The sequence below is a fragment of the Mastomys coucha genome, unplaced genomic scaffold (assembly GCF_008632895.1).
Source record: "Mastomys coucha isolate ucsf_1 unplaced genomic scaffold, UCSF_Mcou_1 pScaffold21, whole genome shotgun sequence".
NCBI classification, from domain to species: Eukaryota; Metazoa; Chordata; class Mammalia; order Rodentia; family Muridae; genus Mastomys; species Mastomys coucha.
The window spans coordinates 109,130,949-109,150,694 of record NW_022196904.1 but is presented as its reverse complement, the minus strand read 5'-3'; the positions used below and the strand labels follow the sequence as shown (position 1 = coordinate 109,150,694).

General features: G+C 41.5%; 1 protein-coding gene across 1 annotated transcript; it reads right to left on the bottom strand.

Moving 5' to 3' along the window:
- Positions 1–842: 842 nt before the first annotated feature.
- Anks4b (ankyrin repeat and sterile alpha motif domain containing 4B) lies at positions 843–10,488 on the bottom strand. Its single transcript, XM_031384602.1, has 2 exons — positions 10,270–10,488; positions 843–2,667 (listed from the first exon to the last, which is right to left on the bottom strand). The coding sequence occupies exons 1-2, from the start codon at positions 10,431–10,433 to the stop codon at positions 1,569–1,571; spliced, it is 1,263 nt and encodes a 420-aa protein (XP_031240462.1). The 5' UTR covers positions 10,434–10,488; the 3' UTR covers positions 843–1,568.
- Between the last annotated feature and the right edge of the window lie 9,258 nt (positions 10,489–19,746).

The following is a 19,746-nucleotide window of genomic DNA, read 5'->3' as shown; positions in this document are numbered from 1 at the left end:
AAAGTGATCCATTAAAATCATGTGGCAGAGGAAATTTGTTCAAGTTACCTGGAAAGCAAAGAAAGGGGCACTTGGAATTCCAATATCCCCTTCAAGGACATGCTTTGATGACCTAACTTCCTTCTAATAAGCCCTGCCTGGTGAATAGACATCCACCTCCTCCCAATAGCTCCATAGGCAGATGACCAAGCCATTAGCATATGGGCCTTTTGGGCCACATCTAGGATCTAGACTATAACAAGCATTTTCTGGGCGGCAGTCCTGTGAATACACACTAACGAAGTGAGGGCATGTGTAGCAAACCTGGATGCGCAAAATATACTTTCACCATCATCCTTCCTAAAAACTATACCTTTTCCCTCCTGTTTTGCACCTCAGAAGACACTTAACCCTTAGAGAAATTGTAAGATGGGGCAGACATTGTTTTTTCTGAATCCTCCTTGCTCTCTTCACTGTCCTCTTGTTTACATACCACACTTGTTAGCCTAGGCCCCTGTCTTAGTCAGGGTTTCTATTCCTGCACAAACATCATGACCAAGAAGCAAATTGGGGAGGAAAGGGTTTATTCCGCTTACATTTCCACGATGTTTCTTACTGGCTTGCTTCCCCTGGCTTGCTCAGCCTGCTCTCTTATAGAACTCAAGACTTCCAGCCCAGGGATGGCACCACCCACAAGGGGGCCCTACCCCCTGGATCACTAATTGAGAAAATGCCCCACAGCTGGACCTCATGGAGGCACTTCCCCAACTGAAGCTCCCTTCTCTGTGATAACTCCAGCCTATGTCAAGTTGACACACAAAACCAGCCAGGACAGCCCCCATAACAGAACACTACAGACAGAGTGGCTCAAACAACAGACATTTATTTTTCATATCTCAGGAGGCTGAAAGCCCAAACTGTTCCGAGGTCTGCTTTGGGTGCTTCTCTCCTTGGCTGTCTGGCAGCCACTTCCCTGCTGTCCTCCTTTCTTCAAGTGTGAACAAACCCTTCACAGTCTTTCTTGTCTTCTAAGTCATATAGAATTATTAGCCTGCCCTTATAACCTCATTCGACCTTAATCACATCGTTAAAGTACTATCCAAAAACACTCACTTAGGTGTTAGGACTTCCATATGAGAACTTTAGAAATCCAGTCCATACCAAGTACCCCACATTTCCTTTCTGTCATCCCCCTACCTGCTAACATGTCCTGATTCTCAGACAGGAGTACTGTAAACCCAACCCCATAGTTAGTAAGCATCTGTTAAGTGGCTAGATCCATTTAAGTTGGGCTTTGGGCTTCAGACTAGTAATAGCCCTAAGTCTACACAGAATGCAAGGCCTGGAAGAGAAATGCCATTATCTAGTCCCAAGGTCTCCCAAGGTCTTTTCTCATTGATGGTTTACTTGGATAGAGTATCTCCCAGAGTCTGAGCCTCTCTTTTGGAGGGTCCTCTCTAAAACCCTAACACCTACACCCAGTAGTCGGTCATCAGACAGAGACCAGGCATGGGGTTCATTTTGGGGTGGTTCCAGGGAACTCAGCATGAACCCCAGGCTCAAGCTTTCCTTTTAATCAATGCCTTCCATCAGAGGCTGGTGTCAACCAACTGCCCAGGCTGTTGGAGCACCTGCTTCCTTTTGTCTATGGCACTAAGGACTTTCTTCCTGGGGCCCAGCTGCATGTGGATATTTTGAAGGTCCTCATCAGAGCAAAGCAGCAGGGCCTCTAGATCAATCTGTTCTCTCCTGAAAATGGGAAGGAATTCCTCCAGGTGCTGAGACTGCAAGAATACTTCCAATGGAGTGGCATCAACAGCATCTTCCTCCCATTCTACATCTTCTTCATCCCAAGAAAGATCAGCTGCAGCCCTGTTTGCCTCTCTCTCTTCCTCCTCCTCCTCCTCCTCCTCTTCTTCATCTGTTCCTTCTGCTTCTTGTCTTTGGAACAGCCTACGGGGCATTATAAACCCCAACTCCTTCTCGCTGTAAGACATGTACTCAAGGTCCATTATTCTGTTTCTACTAAAGACAATACTTCCTAGACCTGGACGGTTGAGAATAGACTCGTGTTGTACATCACTGGCTTCTTCTACTGAGAAATGGAGCTTCTCTTTGAAGTCCTTTGGAAATGAGTCTTCCTCCTCCTCTCTGAACACTTCCATCACAGGCCTCTGCCCACTTCTGCCATCCTTCCCTCCCTGCTCTGCTGTATCTTTACTCTTCTTAGATTTTATCTTGAAGGTATCTTTAATGCCTTTAGACAGTGATCCAAATCCACCAGCAGAAGTATTTGAAAGAAATGACCGAGAGAAGGTACTATGGGAAGAAGCAAGCGTCCCAGAGTCCTCCTTGCTATATGTGCGCGCCATCTTGTTTTGATGCCTCTCCTGAAGCCTTTCACACTCTTTCATCTGCCTCCTAGCATTCTTCAGAGCCTGTTCCTTCAGTCTAGTGACCCTTTTGGGGTTCATGGTGTTCTGCACAGTGGCAGCCTTATCCAGGAGAGCAACACATTCTTTCTGCTCCCTGCTAGCAGCAGCATCCAAAGGAGACTTCAAGTCATTATCCAGGGCAAAGATGTTGGCACCAAAGTTGACTAGAAATGAGATGCAGTGGATGTGGCCATTGGAGGCTGCATAATGTAGAGGGGTGTTCCCCCAGATGTCACACTTATCAGGGTCCCCACTAGAGAAGAAAATATAAAAGGTGCATGTTAAATTATTTTTTTCACTGATGATAAGGTCTATAAAGAAAAACAAAAAACAACCAACAAAATGCATGTTTACCCTGCCTTGATGTTGACATACGATGGCTGCCAAGTTTGGCTACATCACAGCCAGATACCAGATGGCTAGAATGAGAAAGAACCATCCCTACCCTATGCCTCCCTTTTAGAAGAAAAGCTTCCCGGAAACGTTTCTAGCTGTCACTTGCATATCTCATTGGTCAGAGTTGGGTCATAATGATTAAGAGAAAGGAAATATAGTATTATGCCTATTTCTAATTGAGCTTAATTAGAAAATTCCCCAAAGCCAAGAATGTCATCCAATGACATACTGGTAAATGTTTTAACAATGGGCTCATTCACAGGAAAAATAAAATCAAAGGCCTGATTTACAGCATTACGATGGTATAAATTTACTCATCATGAAAATTTTCATGTTACCACATCACCTCACTGGATGCAGAGACTGGAAGACACATGTAATACTCCGCTATTTTATTTCCATCATAGCAATATCATGGACATGTGTAACTTCAGAGCACACATACAAAGAAAAATAGTGAACCAACTATAAAATGGTAAATTGAGGGCTACATTTCAGTAAAATCTGTTCAGTTGTAAGTTTATGTGATTTCAATAATTTCTGTGTTTAATTGGCTTTCAATTGTCCCGACAACTTAGCAGTATTCTCTGAGGACTTAGAGAGAGCTAATTCTAGCCAACACTTCAGCCCTCTCTTTAGTCAAATGAGGAAAACAGAAGAAAAAGCAAGCAGAAAAAAAAAGAACTTCTATGTCCTCTGAAGTCTTAAGATGCAAGTACAGACCCTACTGAAGCACAGGAGGGAGGAGAACTGAGAAAACCTCTTACCACTGCTGGTGGGAAGGCTGAAACAGAAACCGAAAAAAAAAAAAAAAAGGCCATACCCTTGCAAAGGTCGATAATATACCATCCTGATTCTACTTTGGGTAGTTTTTTGACCCAAACATGTAGTCAGCAACAGCAGCAGTAGCCACAGCAACAACAGACCACCTATGGTTTTATCAAAAGGCAGAATTTGGAGCCCAACCCAGACTTACTGAATTGGAATCTTGACAAGATCTTCAGGTGATTCACAGGTTTGCTGTGGCTATGCTAATGTGGCAAAACCAGAATTGCACAATTTGATGACTCAGACTTGGGTCTCCTCCCTGTAAACCTCTGTTTGACTCAGTTGAGAACCAATCATCACCCCGAGAGTCAAGCGAGACTCTGAAGGGTGCAATGGTTTTGAATAATGCTAACAGGCAGCACACTTCCATTTTTATATTTGCAGTGTTAAGAGTAGAATACAGGGCCTCATATGTGCCTGCCAAGTCTTCTACCATAGAGCTACACCTCCAGCCCGACAGGCAGCACCCCTCAGATCAATCCTGCCCATGTTTACCTATTGTGTCTCTCATTTTCTCTTTCTACTACTGTGACACTCTTGTGAAAGTTTTAATCTTTTAAAATATTTTCAAAAATTAAATGTATTTATTTTCTGTGTGTATATGTTTGGGCATGAGTACCACAGTGTGCATTTGGATGTCAGAGGGCAACTTACATAGTTCTCTCAGTTCACCATGTGGGACTTGGGGATCAATCTTAAAACATCAGGTTGAGAAGCAAATGCCATTACCCACTGAGCCATCTGTCTATCTATCTATCTATCTATCTATCTATCTATCTATCTATCTATCTATCTATCTATCTTCTATTTTTGAGCATCTTATTCTGCATCTCAGACAGGCTGGAACTCACTGTGTAGTCCAAGCTGGCCTCAAACTTATGGTGAACCTCTTACAGCATCTTCCCTAGAGCCAGGGTTACAGATATAAGCCCCCATACCAGCCTTGTTCTTGTAGTTAAGTATTTGCTTAACTCATTTTATTTATCAAGTAGTAATTCTCTATTGACCCAATAAGCTGATTTTTCCTAGAGAAGAAGCCTACATTTTTTTTCTTTTATCTTCTGTAGTTTCTAATCAAAACCTCGAAATCTGACCAAAGACACACAACTGACAGAAACCAAGTTTGTTTCCTCAAGACCAAGAGAAGATCAAGCTCCTGGAAGCTGCAGTAGTGGGGCAGCTCTGGCTATGCCCTAACAAGGCAGAAACAGTGTTACCCACATCCATTTTCCAAATGAAGACTGAACACCAGAACTTCAAGGATTTTTTTTTTTTTTTTTTTTTTTTTTTTTTTAATGTTGGCTCAACTTTGAAGCAAAAACACAGTGAAGTCCAAGGAAAACCCACTGTGGACTAGGTCCAGCCATAGGTGGGCTGCCTGTGTCACAGAGAGCAGCATGGCCACAGACAGGGATGGCTGATATCACATGGCATGTGTGGGGAACCCAGAGTGGACATCAGTGGACATCAGATAGCACAGAGTTATGGGTAAGAAATGGGGAAAGGAAGGAAAGAAAATGAAATTGAATCTAAGGAAAGCAAATGGTAAATAATGCCGTTTTCGTCAGCCTCTGTTAAGAGGGCTCTAGCCAGTTAGCCCAATTGAATTATTTTGGATCAAAGGCAACCCCCCTCTTCCAGCATTGGCATGGTGGAATCTTTGGGGAGCACAGTTCTTCATCCCCAAACACATGGTTTCACTTTTTATTTACTTACTGAACACCATTTTCAAAGGACCCCTTAAGGAACCTAGACTTCAAAGGGGGCTGGAAAACGGCCAAGATGTGACCGAGACATAAACAAAAACACACTGCCTAAATTTGCCTGAATTATCCTTGGTTTGCATAAGCCAGAGAAGAAAGTGCTGGGCAGGGTGAGTCGTAGCAGGAAGTAACAGGCTGTTGAGAGTCTGAGGGAGACCCATATGCTCAGGCAGGATGCAGTGAGCTTTCTCATCTCAGTGGGTCCTTGGCAATCCATTCAAGATTAGAGGAAGAAAGCCTGAGATGGGGCAGAGGTGCGACTTCTGTAGAGAAGATTTCAACTGTAGAATTTCAGACTTAAAAATGAAACTGTCAAGAAGTGCATCTGAACCTTAATGACAACTTTCCAATTGATATAAAAAATTATTATTGTCAAGTTTCATGAAATTTCTTTTAAATCTAATCCTACTCTCTTCCCTGCTTGTTTGTAAAGAGTCTTTCTATGTAACACAGGCTGGTTTTCAGCTTAGAATCCTCCTGCCTTAGTCTTCTGATTTCTGGGATTACAGATATACACCACCATGCCTGACTCACATATCTCTTGTGTGTATGTGTTGTATGTGTTGTATGTGTGTGGTGTGTGTGTGTGTGCATGTATGTGGTATGTGTGCATGTATGTGGTATGTGTGCATGTATGTGCATGTGTTTGTGTTTGTGTGTGTGTATGTGTGTGTGTGTGTGCATGTGTGCATGCTTCACAACATATGCATAGAGGGCAGAGGTTAACATGGATTTCTTCCTCAATTGCTTCTCTACTTTTTATTCTTTTTGAAAAAGGGTATCTCTCTAAAACTAGATCTCTAGATCTTGCCTATTAGCTCCACTGACTGCCCCAAAAGTCCCAGAGCTCCTGCTATCCCTGCCTCTCCAGTGTATGTTGCTAAACTTGGTTTCCTGGCTCAGTTTTCTCAGTAAAATCACTATATACAGTTGCTCCACCATCAACAACCCACCCCCCTTTGTTTGATAGGCAGAATCTAATGCCAATATCCTATGGATTCTTTGGGATAGATTCAATGTAGTGTTGGTATTTTCTTCCCAAAAGAGAAATTCTCAGAAGCAATTTTAAAATAAGCCATCTTTTGCCCTTGATTTTTAGTTAAGCAATAGTTTTGAGCAATACTTTTTTAAGTGGGCTTGTTATTGTTGTTAAGTGAGTAATTTGCTTAAACTACAACACTCTAGGCATCTGTCCCACTCCAATTTCTTCTTTTGAAGTTGATTTTGACTATGTGTAAAGCTGTTCTCAGAAAACAATAATTCTGACAAAAGTGTTTTTCTACACACAAAAAAGAATTATTTATACGTATAATAATGAAGAAAATGCCGATTAAAATCATATACTGCCAGTGTTTGCCCAACCAACAGGAAGTGATTGAACACTGTCAGTTGTCTGTCTTCAGTGGGATCGTGAGGAAAGGGCAGTGCCAGGTAAGCATACTATGGCCCAGCTTGCTTAGCAGGCTATCAGGGAACGCCCAGATCCACTGCTCTACTTTAAAGAACTTATTCCAAGGAAGTGTGAGGGTGTGGACAGAGCTGAACGAACAAGGTTGTTCCTGTTGACTCCACGACCTAAGTTAAACAGTCCTTGGCAAAACCAGAAATGAAAAGGAACTAAGTGTCATGAATAGGTAACTAATTAAATTGCATACACGCATATATTCATATACATATGTACATATATACTTATACACACACACACATATGTACAATGGAATATTATTTTGCCTTAAAGAATAAGACAGTCCTGCATTTGGAAACATGGATGCTCCTGGAGTACGTTATGCTCAGTGAAATAACCTAGGCACCAAAAGACAAATACCTCACAGTTTCACTCAAATGTGGATCTAAACAATATGGAACCTATAAAAGTCTCTTCAGTAGACAGTGGTTGAAGGCAGGGAGGAAAGTGTGGTGTTACAGGTTTAGGGATTCAGAATGCCCATTAAACGGAGGAATTTCAAGCAATGCACTCTACAATGGGATGACTACACAAGAAACAATTTACATACTTGAAAATTGCCAGGAAGCTGTTTTAAATATCTTCGTCACAAAAATGATAAGTACAAAAAAAAAAAAAAAAAAAAAAAAAAAAAAAAAAAAGCTGGGCAGTGGTGGCGCACACCTTTAATCCCAGCACTACTTGGGAGGCAGAGGCAGGCGGATTTCTGAGTTCAAGGCCAGCCTGGTCTACAGAGTGGCCTCGTAGACCAAATTATGTATCCAATTATGTATGTGGCCAGGGCTATACAGAGAAACCCTGCCTCAAAAAAAAAAAAAAAAAAAAAAGAGATAAGTACAAGGTATCATATAATTAGCTTGGTCTAGTCGCTCTTTAACATAGATGTATTTAAAATGTCATACTATATATCAAGCATATGAAAGGTTTTGGAGTCAGGGACTTACTATGAAGTTAGGGCTACCATCAGGCTCACAAACTTCCTGGCTCAGAATGCTAGCAATATGGGTGCACTGTCTTCACTGTACAAGCCTAAGGCCTTAAGTTCAGACCCCCAGGATTCACATAAAGCCAAACCAAAGGCTTCTTCAGCATTCCTCTGGCAAAATGAGAGGCAGAGACAGGAGAGTCCTCAGTGGATCATGGGCCAGCTAACCTGTGAGCAACAAGAGACCTGCTCTCAAAACACGGTGGAAAGTGGAGGCCTGACAACCAAGGCTGTGTCCTCTGACCTCCCCATGTGCACCCTGGTATGCTGACACTGCCATTAACCACACATACACACACACACATACACACACACACAGAACACACACACACTTCTTTGAAAGCCAATTTTATAAATCAATATTTAAGAACCCATTATAAAATCGGGGCAATGTTACAGACACGCAGATGGAAATGTAGTGGCTGGTCAGAGCTGGCATTCTCAGCCTCACCAGGAACCTGCCTTTCACCTTGTAAAAGGGATTCCCTATGAAGGGAAGGAACTTGCTTTTTCATAATTTTGCTTGCTTGCACCTTCTCTTCCTCCTACTGTGTGAGGGCTTCACCTTTGCCCTCCCCAGAGGTGGCAGCCATAAGAAGCCATCATAGAAACAGAGACTATCTCTCTCTAGGCACTGGACTTCTTGCCAATTTGATCTTGGACTTCCTGGCTGCTCTTAAAATTATGAGAATCGGTTTTATCCTCTATAAGTTACCTTGCCTGAGGTATTTTGTCATCATAGCACAAGTGCAGGCCAACTGACACAAAAACTTCAGTTCTGAGGATTTACACTTGAAAAAAAAAATATGGACAAGGACTTATGTGGGAGAATAATCATCACAACACTGCAAACTAGCAGGAAAGAAACAAATTATGTATCAAATTTGCTGATTATAATACTAAGGTGTCCTTGTAAATTAGAGTAAGTGTGTTACATACTTTATTGCTGTAACAAAATTGAGACATTAACTCCAAAAAAGAAAGACCTATTTTGAATAAAGTTTCAGAAGATTCAATATAGGGAGTGGGCGTGCGCTTTCTGATATGTTCCTCAATTCAATGAGGTGTCCATATCTACAATCTGTTTAATCCAAACATAGATTTTGACCCTCTTCTTCCTTTACTTGCCACATCCAATCACTGTCTGACATCCAAACTGTGACTCAAATCTCCGTGTCTACCCACACCCAGTGTCACCACACTAGTTCACTTTACCTTGAATGTCCCTAGACATTCTCTGTACAATCACCAGAACAATATTCATAAGCATAAATCTATCTGGATGGTTCCTTTGTAAATAGAGGGTATGGTTTCTAGGCTCTCAGGAGAAGATTCAAGTCCTTAGTAGAACTCTGAAGGCTCCTGATAGTCTGGTCTCACAGCTTAGGTCTGTCCCTGTGCAGGTCAAGTCCAGCCAAACTCAACATCTTCCATCCTCGGAGTGCACAGTGCTTTCTGCCTTGGGGGGGGGGGGAATACTTCCCTTAGCCTTAGCCAGCTCCTTGTCTTTCTAATACCAGCTTAATTTTCCTTCCCTGGCACAGACTTTGTCACATCTACCATAAGCCGATTGCTTGGCTTCCCCTCTCAGATCTGATTGCCACAAGAACACCAGGATGTTTTGTTGATCGGCACCATCTGGGCAGTACCAAAAATATATAAGAATCAGAATCAGAGGAGGAGGGAATGGAAAAAGGAGTAAGAGTACGAAGGGGAGAGAAGGAGGAGAGGTGGACCTGCCAGATGCTAAGTATGCACTGTACTGGAGTCACTTGGCCCTCTTCCTCTTTACCTCCCTTCCTCTCCCCAACCCCACTTCCACAGACTCCTCTTTTGCTCCATTTCTCCTCATCTTAAGTGGGAGCTGCCTACCCTGACTAGCAATAAGCAGGACAAGCAGAATAAAAGAGTTAGCAAAGACTTGAAATTAAAGGTAAGAGATGGGTGTGAGTGTGTGTGTGTGTGTGTGTGTGTGTAAAGATGGACCGAAAACTCATTTTATAGCCTGTAAAGCCAGAAATTCCATTCAAGAACCAGGAGCTTATACCAAGGCCAAGTGCTCATAAAAGATAGATTTTTGTGACACAATTGAAAACGTAAAATAAAGCCATGTCCTAACCAAGAAGGATAACTGAACCAAAAAAGCATGGTGACCTCTTTTTAAAGAGTTAACCATTTAAATTCCATGGAGATGATTTTCAGGGCATATAGTTACAATACCTACCCCACCCCTCTGCCTGGGTGACTTCTAAATGGCTATTTTCACAGGAAAAGAAACCGTACCTAGTCTTGTCTCTTTCTCTAAAAGCCAACTATTTAGGGAGCCTAGAAAGAAGTAAAATGTCGATGTGGACATCTCTGACTCTCGATGCCAGTATGGCGTTCCCCACCCAGGACGCTCTAACAGGAGTCACTCACCCTCTACTGCAGATTATTTCTAGGGCCTCGAGGTTGCCGTGGTAGGCTGCCAGGAGAGTGGGCGTCATGCCATCCTCATCTGAGAGATTCAGATCCCGCTTGGTGGCCTCCTTCAGAAGTTCCAGGTAGCTGTCACTCGCTGCTTGGTGATAGCGGGTAGACATGTTTTCTGCCCACCGGAGCTTGGCCAGGTAGGAGTCTTTGTCTAGGCAGTGCTGGTAGCACTGTCTTCCAACTGGGCTGGTTAATCAGTGACAGGTTAATCACTCCCAGGCCAAAGCTCACTGTAGCCTCACCGGTTGGAAGGCAGCCAGGAAGGCCTGCAGTCCTGGACTTGGACCGTCCCTTTGGGGACCAACCATGACCATAAATGCTGAGGCCTTTTGTGTCTGTCATGAGTGTGGTGAAGTACATTTAATCTTTACTGTGTCCACTAACAAGTGTCAGATGTGATACTGACCACCCAGGCACAGAATATGGGAAATAATCTCAAAAAACTCAGAACTGCTTAAGTTCACTAATGTGGGACAAGGGGTGTTTTAGTAGATTTTTGGAGGTATAATTTGTACAACTTGATTTAGCCATTTGAAATATAAAATGAAAGCTCTTAGTAAATTTACAGCTGTGAAATCTTCACCATAATGTGGAGGAGAGAAGGCTGATTGACAGGGCAGAAGACAAACAGGTCACTCTCCAGGAAATGCCACAAAAAAAGCTTGGTGTAGAAAGTGTCACAAAAAGGAAACAGCACTTTCTTTTTTTAAAACTTTTATAAATATTTTTATTATACATATATACATGTATTTTATTATACATATATATATGATTATCGGCTCATGAGGGATGGTTTTATCACACACACACACACACATAGGGATTTGGCTTCGAAGATAAAGTACTTACCTTTTGAGTTTGAGTGCCCAGAACTCACATAAAAAGCCAAACACAGAAGCACTTGTCTGTAGTCCCAGCTCCTATTTCAAGAAGAGTAATTAAAAACAGGAAAATCCCTGGAAGTTCACATGACAACCTGCCTGGAGTATACAAAAGTGAACAGGTGCCTCTGCCTCAAATGAGGAACAAGGACTGACACCCGAGGCTGTTTCTTGTATCCACACATGTACGGGACACTTGCACATGCATGTTCTCTCTCTCTCTCTCTCTCTCTCTCTCTCTCTCTCTCACACACACACACACACACACACACACACACACACACACACGCACACGCACATTGCCACTTTCCAGAGTGGCTAGACCATCTCGCATCATACAGGGGTATCATATGTAGGGGTTCCAGTTACTCCATACCCTTGCCAACCTTTGTGACACCCTGTTTTTCTTGTGGCATCTCAGTGGGTGTGAAATAGCACCACTGTGGCTTTCATTTGCATTTCCCCACCAGCACTTTTCAAGTACATTTCAGCCACTCCTGCATCTGGCATTTGAATCTCTTTCACATGTTCTGTGTTAAGATAGTATCAATGGATCATGAGAGTCCTTTATACAGTCTCTATATAAGTCCTCTCTTAACTATTTGGAATGGAATGAAAGGGGAAACCGACCAAAATTTATAAGATGGGAGTTGGGGCAGAGTGTAGGAGAATATTTGTGGGTTTGTTACACCTAAGTTGCAAGTTTGTCTGAAATCAACCTAAAATTAAATGACTCAAGTCCATCAGTTACAGATCCAACCATGTTTTATATGAGTAGATGAAGCTAAGACATAAAATTGCAGAAAGACTAAAAGTAAAAATTATAACAAGTAAATATGAATTTTAAAACAAATTGGTATAGCTAAACTTGTATTAGAGAAAAAAAATAGTTCTGAGCTTTTATATACCTAAAGTGATGACTTGAAAGAGGTGCCCCTCGGAAGCCTTGGGAGCATAAGTACTTGGTCCCCAGTGGTAGCTTTCTAGGGAGGGCTTAGAAGGTGTGGCCTTGTTGAAAGCTGTATGCCACTGGGAGATGGGCTCCCAGGTTTCAAAGACTCCTGCCATTTCTAGTCAGCCTCCTGCTTGTAGTTCAAGATGTGCATCCCAGCCACTGCTCCAGACATCTGCCTCTACCCTGCATCCATGAACTCTACCCCTCTAAAACTGTAAGAGCAGAATAAACTCCTTTGTCTATGAGTAGTTTTGGTGATGGCATTTTATCATAGAAATAGAAAAGTAACTAAGACACTCAATAACAAAGACTCTGGAGTTGGCTCAGTCCATAGAGTCTTTTGCTGCCAAGCCTGAAGACCTGAGTTTGATTCCTAGGACCCACATGATAGAATGAACCAACTCCTACAAGTTGTCCCCCAACTTCCACACATAGCATGGCACATGCACCAGATGAGCAAGTACACATAACATATACCTATTAATAAATCCTTTAAATAGAAATGGGAATTAAGTAGAATTTAAAGAGGAAAAAACAAATGCATAACTACAGTGAGATTTTATTTTTATTTATTTTATTTTTATTTATTTATTTATTGTTTTGAGACAGGGTTTCTCTGTATACCCCAGACTGTTCTGGAACTCACTCTGTAGACCAAGCTGGCCTCAAACTCAGAAATCCACCTGCCTCTGCCTCCCAAGTGTGCTGGATTAAAGGCATGTGCCACCACTGCCCAGCGAGATTTCTAATATACTCTAATATGGCAATAAATAATAGTGGTGATATAAAAGATTTAAATACAATTATCAGGCTTTATCCAGTAATTACAGGATTATAGGATCTTGTACCTAATAAATGCCTGAATGGTTTTACACACACCCACACCCACACCCCCACACCCCCACACACATACTTTATAAAATAAAAACAAATCCAACAAAAAGTTTTATAAATATGTTAGGTATATATATTCCCTTGCATATTTCTCTAGCATTTTGATTTAAAAACATATCATTTATCATTTCCCCCTCCTTTGCACACTGTATTTTCCCACATTGTTAAAAATAAAACATCTTCACTAGACTGATGTACAGATGGTCAGTTTTTGAAGTCAGTAATTGTGCATTCAGCTGAAGTCTTTTGGTCAAGCCTTTATTCCAAAAAAGTCTGTTTTTCTCCTCTGCACAAGTGCACAGCTTCCATCTACAGGTTCTTCACAGTAAGTCACTACTCTGATGGTCACTGGAGTTGGTTTCCTGTTTTTCTCCTCTGCACAAGTGCACAGTTCCCGTCTACAGGCTCTTCACAGTAAGTCACTACTCTGATGGTCACTGGAGTTGGTTTCCTGTTTTTCTCCTCTGCACAAGTGCACAGCTCCCTTCTACAGGCTCTTCACAGTAAGTCACTACACTGATGGTCACTGGAGTTGGTTCCCTTTTCCAGTTTCTATGTGAACATCAGTAGAAGCTGTAGAAGCTACCTGAAGGACAGCGTTATTCAACTTTAAGAGATAAGTTTTGTTTTAAGGAGAGGGTGGGGGTGAATAACTGGATATTTTAGGGGAAAAAGAAAGCACAGATTGTTCTTCAATTCAGTTTTACACAAGCCTCTGTAATTTAGACACAATTGCATTCATTAGTATAGTGTAACAGAAAAAAATATAACCAGAGAAAAGTCTCAAAGATGAATTATTTGCTGGGCAGTTGTGGTGCACTCCTTTAATCCCAACACTTGGGAGGCAGAGGTAGGCAGATCTCTGAGTTCGAGGTCAGCCTGGTCTACAGAGTGAGTTCCAGGACAGACATGGCTACACAGAGAAACCCTGTCTTGAAAAAAACAGTGACAACAACAACAACAAAAAGATGAATTATTTATAATATGATCTTAACTGTCAATCTTCTGAGAGTCAGCTATCAGAAGATAAAGTTAACGATAATGAAGAAGAAAATGAAGAGGGTCCAGATGAGAATGAAGGTAGGGAATAAAGATGATGCAGTGAGGGCTGGTGAGAGATGGTTCAGTGGGTTAAGGAGCTTGCTGCCAAACCTGATGACCGGAGTTCAATCCCCAGGGTGGAAGGAGAGGACTGACACCCTCAAATACACCATGGCCTGTGCATGCACACAAATTTGTATCAAATAAGTGTTACTAAAGGAAGAGGATGAAAGAGAAAGATGAGGAGGAAGAAGAGAAGGAGGAGGAGGAAGGGTGAGAGGAGGAGAAAAAAAATGAAAACCGAAGGCAAGAAGGTGGGAAGTAGGAGAGGTGCTTGGCTTCAGCCATTCTTACCACTTAAACTCACCCATGAATGAAAAACTCATATTTTAAATGGCAACGACCCTGGTACCCTCTGACATCCCCTCGGTCAAATCTCCAACCAAATCTTGGGTGGAGAAGAGGAAGAAGCAGAAACAAACCCTTCTAACATGAAGTGTTGAGATTTGGTTTGTTGCTTTGTACTGTAATGCTAAATACTGGACCCCTAGATCTGGTAGCTTCAGGGATGAGGAAATTCTCAAGTACACTAAATGATGCTATGTAACCCTGCTCCTTAATTTAAAACTATTGATTGAATAAAGATGCTGACAGCCTGCAACTGAGCAGAAGAGAGGTAGGCGGGGCTTTGTTTCCCAGGGCTTGGGGTCGGAGGAGAGACCCCCGAGGAGGAGAGGAGAGACAGGAGAGTGAAGAGAGATGAAGACACCATGGGGTAAGGAATCGATCGTGAGAACTGGCCTCGAGGGCTGACCAAATGGAGTAAGAGTGGCTCAGGTGGAACATGGCAAGTCATATTTCTGGGTTATTGACAGGGAAGTAGACAAAACAGCTTAGAGGGCTAATATCTGCCCAGCTCTAGTGGTATTAAAGGTTTTATAAATATAAAGATTTGTGTCTTTTATCTAGGAACTAAATGATACAAAGTAGGGTTAAAAACCCCATTAATTTTTACAAGAACATTTTGGCACCCTCTGTGGGGAAAGAACTTACTCTTAACCCAAATTTAAGATTTCAGATTCCCAGATAAAAGACACTGACCCTTTGAGATAAAAGGCGGGATAGTGGCTAGGAAGGCAGGGAGAGAGATTTACTTAGCTATGTGTCTGTTTTTTCCCTAAGCCTTGTGGGGTTCTGACAGGGGTTGGAATGCATGCTAGTTTGGAGGGCATGATTCCAGGCGGTTAAAGAGTAAACTAAGATACAATCCCCAAAGTCAACAATGTGCCAGGTGGCAGAGTACATGAGCTACTGGCAGACTCAAATGCCAGCCTGGGCTCTTCCTGGGCACTGCTCTGCTCTGCTGTGGAGGGACAGCTTTGGAACCTAAGTGGACAGACACTGAGTGCCTCTGCTCTGCAATGAAGCCAGTGAAGTCCTGCCTCTCTAAGCAGACTGCATTCCTCCCACAGCCAAGAACTATAGCAAACTAATATAAATAAAATAGCATGCTACGTTGAGCAGCCAACAAAGTCTCCATAAATGTGGGGCTCCCACAGAAAGAGTAATGGCCGCTCATGAAAAGTAACATAAAATAAAGGCCACACTACTCTGAGCAGCTGGTCTCTTTGGACATGGACTCCCATGGGGAAACTGGTGACTGCTTGGCCTGGCACATGGCACATGGCCCAGGCCAAAACCTCTAAGCAGATACAATGTGGCTTGGGAATATGCTTATATACTCAATGGAAGGGAATTTTAATAAAGTTGAATACAGACAAGGATATTAAATTAAGAGAAAAGGGTAAGATAAATAAATCCACATAGATATTAATCTCCAAAGAAAAGAAGAAAGAAATGGGAATTGATGTAAATGTTTTCAAAGGTACATAGATACTAAATAAATAAACTCATACCTTTGATCTCAATACTTGGGAGACAAAGGCAGAGACAGATAGGTTCTTTGTGAGTTTGAGGCCAGCCCAATCGACAGAGTAAATCCAAATTAACCCAGGCTACATAGAGAAACCCTGTCTCAACAAATAATAATATTGTTTTAAATTATTTTAATTGCTTTAAACCATCAAAATGATGGTGGTTATAAGTTCAATGGTTATGATGTTATGGTATATCCTCTTTGAGAGAGGTCAAAATACAGCAGACCTAGATAGAAAAGAAGCTGCTGGATTGAATCAGTCTATACTTCTAATGACTTCAAAATGATGGACAAAGGATGTGCTATGTTGGAAGAGAGAATTTATGCTTATGTCAACAGGAAAGAAGAAAAGGTTTTGGATCCCATCCAAAATTATAAAAATCAGATTTGACAGAGGGAGACTCCCTGAGGATCTTGGCTATAGACAAGAAGAAACAAATCAAGACCAGAACAGGTAACCTATATATGGTAATCCTGTACTTGGGAACAGCCCTGGCACCAACTGAGACTTAAATGCTACACACAGCAAAACGTCCTATTGGCTACAGAGTCCTAACTTACCATTGCATGCCATCCTTTCATATGCATAAATAGAAATTTATATTGCAATTTGGTTATATGATCAAACTAAATTCTGAAGAAAGGCAGATATCTTTCACCTGCTCAAACAAGGAGCAGAAAATTATCTTTACTTGATTTGTGTGCACTGCACATTTGCATATGAATGCATTTTTAAAAATATATATTGCTTATAAGGTTTGTATGTTGCAGAATTGAAGGCCAAGGAAGCACCCTTGGCAAGACTCACCCTCAGGGATGCTGGGTGTACTGGCTGGTTTTGTGTGTCAACTTGACACAGGCTGGAGTTATCACAGAGAAGGGAGCTTCAGTTGGGGAAGTGCCTCCATGAGACCCAGCTGTGGGGTATTTTCTCAATTAGTGATCAAAGGGGTAGGGCCCCTTGTGGGTGGTGCCATCCCTGGGCTGGAAGTCTTGGGTTCTATAAGAGAGCAGGCTGAGCAAGCCAGAGGGAGCAAGCCAGAGGAAGCAAGCCAGCAAGGAACATCTCTCCATGGCCTCTGCATCAGCTCCTGCTTTCTGGCCTGCTTGAGTTCCAGTCCTGACTTCCTCTGGTGATCAACAGCCATGTGGAAGTAAGCTGAATAAACCCTTTCCTCCCCAACTTGCTTCTTGGTCATGATGTTTGTGCAGGAATAGAAACCCTGACTAAGACACTGGGGCACCTGATGCTGCTTCAGACTGATATTGTTCCCAGAGACTTGCCTCCAGAACAGCTTCAGGAAGGGCTGTTAATCCCAGATGACCTTGGTTCATCCATCCTTTCAGATTGATCCAGTCAGGACTTCACTTAATAAACTTGTAGAGACTAAACAACAAATGATACCAGCTAGCTTTCTTTTGACATAACCATTTTTTCAATTTCCTTTTGGACCCCCAAACAGGAATTCTTTGCCCCAATTCAGCAAGAGGCAATTGTAAAAAAAGACTTTTTTCCTAGTCCCTTAAGTTGGGGTGGATGATTTTGGTCATTTTATGAATTATAAATATGTTGTCATTTTAGGGGATGATTACAAATAATTGTGGTCTTGAACAGGTCTTGAAAAAATTGAAACAGGGAACTTAGACTCAGGGATTTCCATCGTTCCTTTCCTTTTATTTATCCTTCTTTCTCTCTTAGACAAAAGGAGGGGGGTTTCTTAGTTTGGGTTTTACTTCAATGAAGAGATACCATGACCAAGGCAACTCTTATAAAGGACAACATTTAATTGAGTCTGCCTTACCAGTTCTGAAGTTCAGTTCATTATCATCATGGCAGGAAGCATGGCAGAATCCAGGCAAACATGGGGTTAGAGGAGCTAAAAACATCTATACCTTGATCCAAAGGCAGGCAGGCAGAAGACTGTCTCCCAGGCAGTCAGGAGGAGGGTCTCAAAGCCCACCCTCACAGTTTGACACACTTCCTCCAACAAGACCACAACTACTTCAAAAGGCCACACCTCCTAATAGTGCCCCTCCCTGGACTAACCATATTCAAACCAGCACAGTGTGCTAAATAGCAAAACCTTGCCTCAAAAGAGTTAATAAATTCCTGCTTTCTGCATGGCCTACCCTTTCTCTGAGCTCTGTAGAATCCTTCAACCACAGGAGTTGAAAAGAAAAAGGAGGGAATAGAATTATCATATAGAAGTAATAAAATAAAAAAGGTCGATTATTGAATCTACTCTTCAACTTAGATTTATTGCTATTCTCAAATAAGGTTATTTTTGTTACTTTGGTACAAATTTATATATTGATACAGATTTAAAGGTTTCATTGGTATAAATCTTTGTGTATTGATACAAAATTTAAGGTTAAGCCGGGCAGTGGTGGCTCACGCCTTTAATCCCAGCACTTGAGAGGCAGAGGCAGGTGGATTTCTGAGTTCGAGGCCAGCCTGGTCTACAGAGTGAGTTCTAGGACAGCCAAGGCTACACAGAGAAACCCTGTCTCTAAAAAACAAAACAAAAACAAAAAACAAAATTTAAGATTAATATTGTTACAAATAATGTATGCATGTTTCAACTCCTCTATAGGTATTATTCCTATTCAACTTATTTAAAAGTACAAGGTTTAGTCCCATTCCTTTTAATAACTGCTATTACAAACTGTTTAGAATAATCAAGTAATACAAGTTAATAGTCAATCAAACTCATTGTCAGGTTAGATACTAGTCAGGATTATTACAGAAGTATACATTCTGGATTGAACAGATAATAGGTAGCTAGAGACACTAGAGACAGGCAGCATTTGTTTATTTAGATATGCTATGAATGGATAGATGGTCCAAAAAACCCAAACCAAACCAAAACAACAACAACAACAAAAAAAAACCTCAGTGACTCACAGGATATAGCATTTAAACATAATTTTATTAAGATCTTTTTTGATATTGAGACATATTAACTCCTGGCAGTACCCCATTCAACTTGAAAAAGGATGATAAACATCAAAAACTTCCACATGAAGTTGCTTCAATTGTGTTAAGATAGCCACTGGGGGAAAAACAAAACAACAACAACAAAAAAGCCCTAAGTTCATCTGTAGACAGAATGCTGTCCAGAAAAGACAAATGGATGCAGGGAACCCAACTGCCAAACTCTACCAAGACATGGTAAGCAAGTCCTGCATGATTCCTGCTTCACAGAAGGTCTGTCAGATGTTCTGGCGCAGAAGGCCAAAGATAGACGCTCAAACGTTATTGAGAATACTGGAGACTGACCAGATAGTCCGCAGTCTCTGTCATTTCTATAATTTGGAAGGCAAGTCCCTGTACTTCCTGCATATTCAAGTAATATTTATTCTTTCTCATGTCTCTGATGAGGTTGAAGACCAGATAGTCACAGTCTTACTATAAGCTTGAATTGTTTAGATTCTAAAATATTTTTAATTTAATAATACAAGTTAGAACAGAATATAATGTAGGTAAAGAACTTTGAACTCACCAAAATAGGATAGAATACTTTCTCCTAAATTGCCAAATACAAACAGACTGAACTTTTTCAATGTAACTCTGTCCTAGTAATTTTCATAATTGTTCTACTGTGTGCCATTTATTATTATAAGGAGAAAGAGCCTTTTTATTTAGACAAAAAGGGGAATTGTTGAGGTTTGGTTTGTTGCTATGTATTGTAATGCTAAATACACCCACCCCCCCC

What these genes read in the sequence shown, in the direction of transcription:
- Anks4b (XM_031384602.1), bottom strand. Translation starts at nt 10,433, where the DNA reads ATGTCTACCCGCTATCACCAAGCAGCGAGTGACAGCTACCTGGAACTT. An exon ending in GAAATAATCTGCAGTAGAGG is followed by an intron (nt 2,668 to 10,269) that starts GTGAGTGACTCC and finishes TTTCTTCTCTAG; the next exon opens with TGGGGACCCTGATAAGTGTG.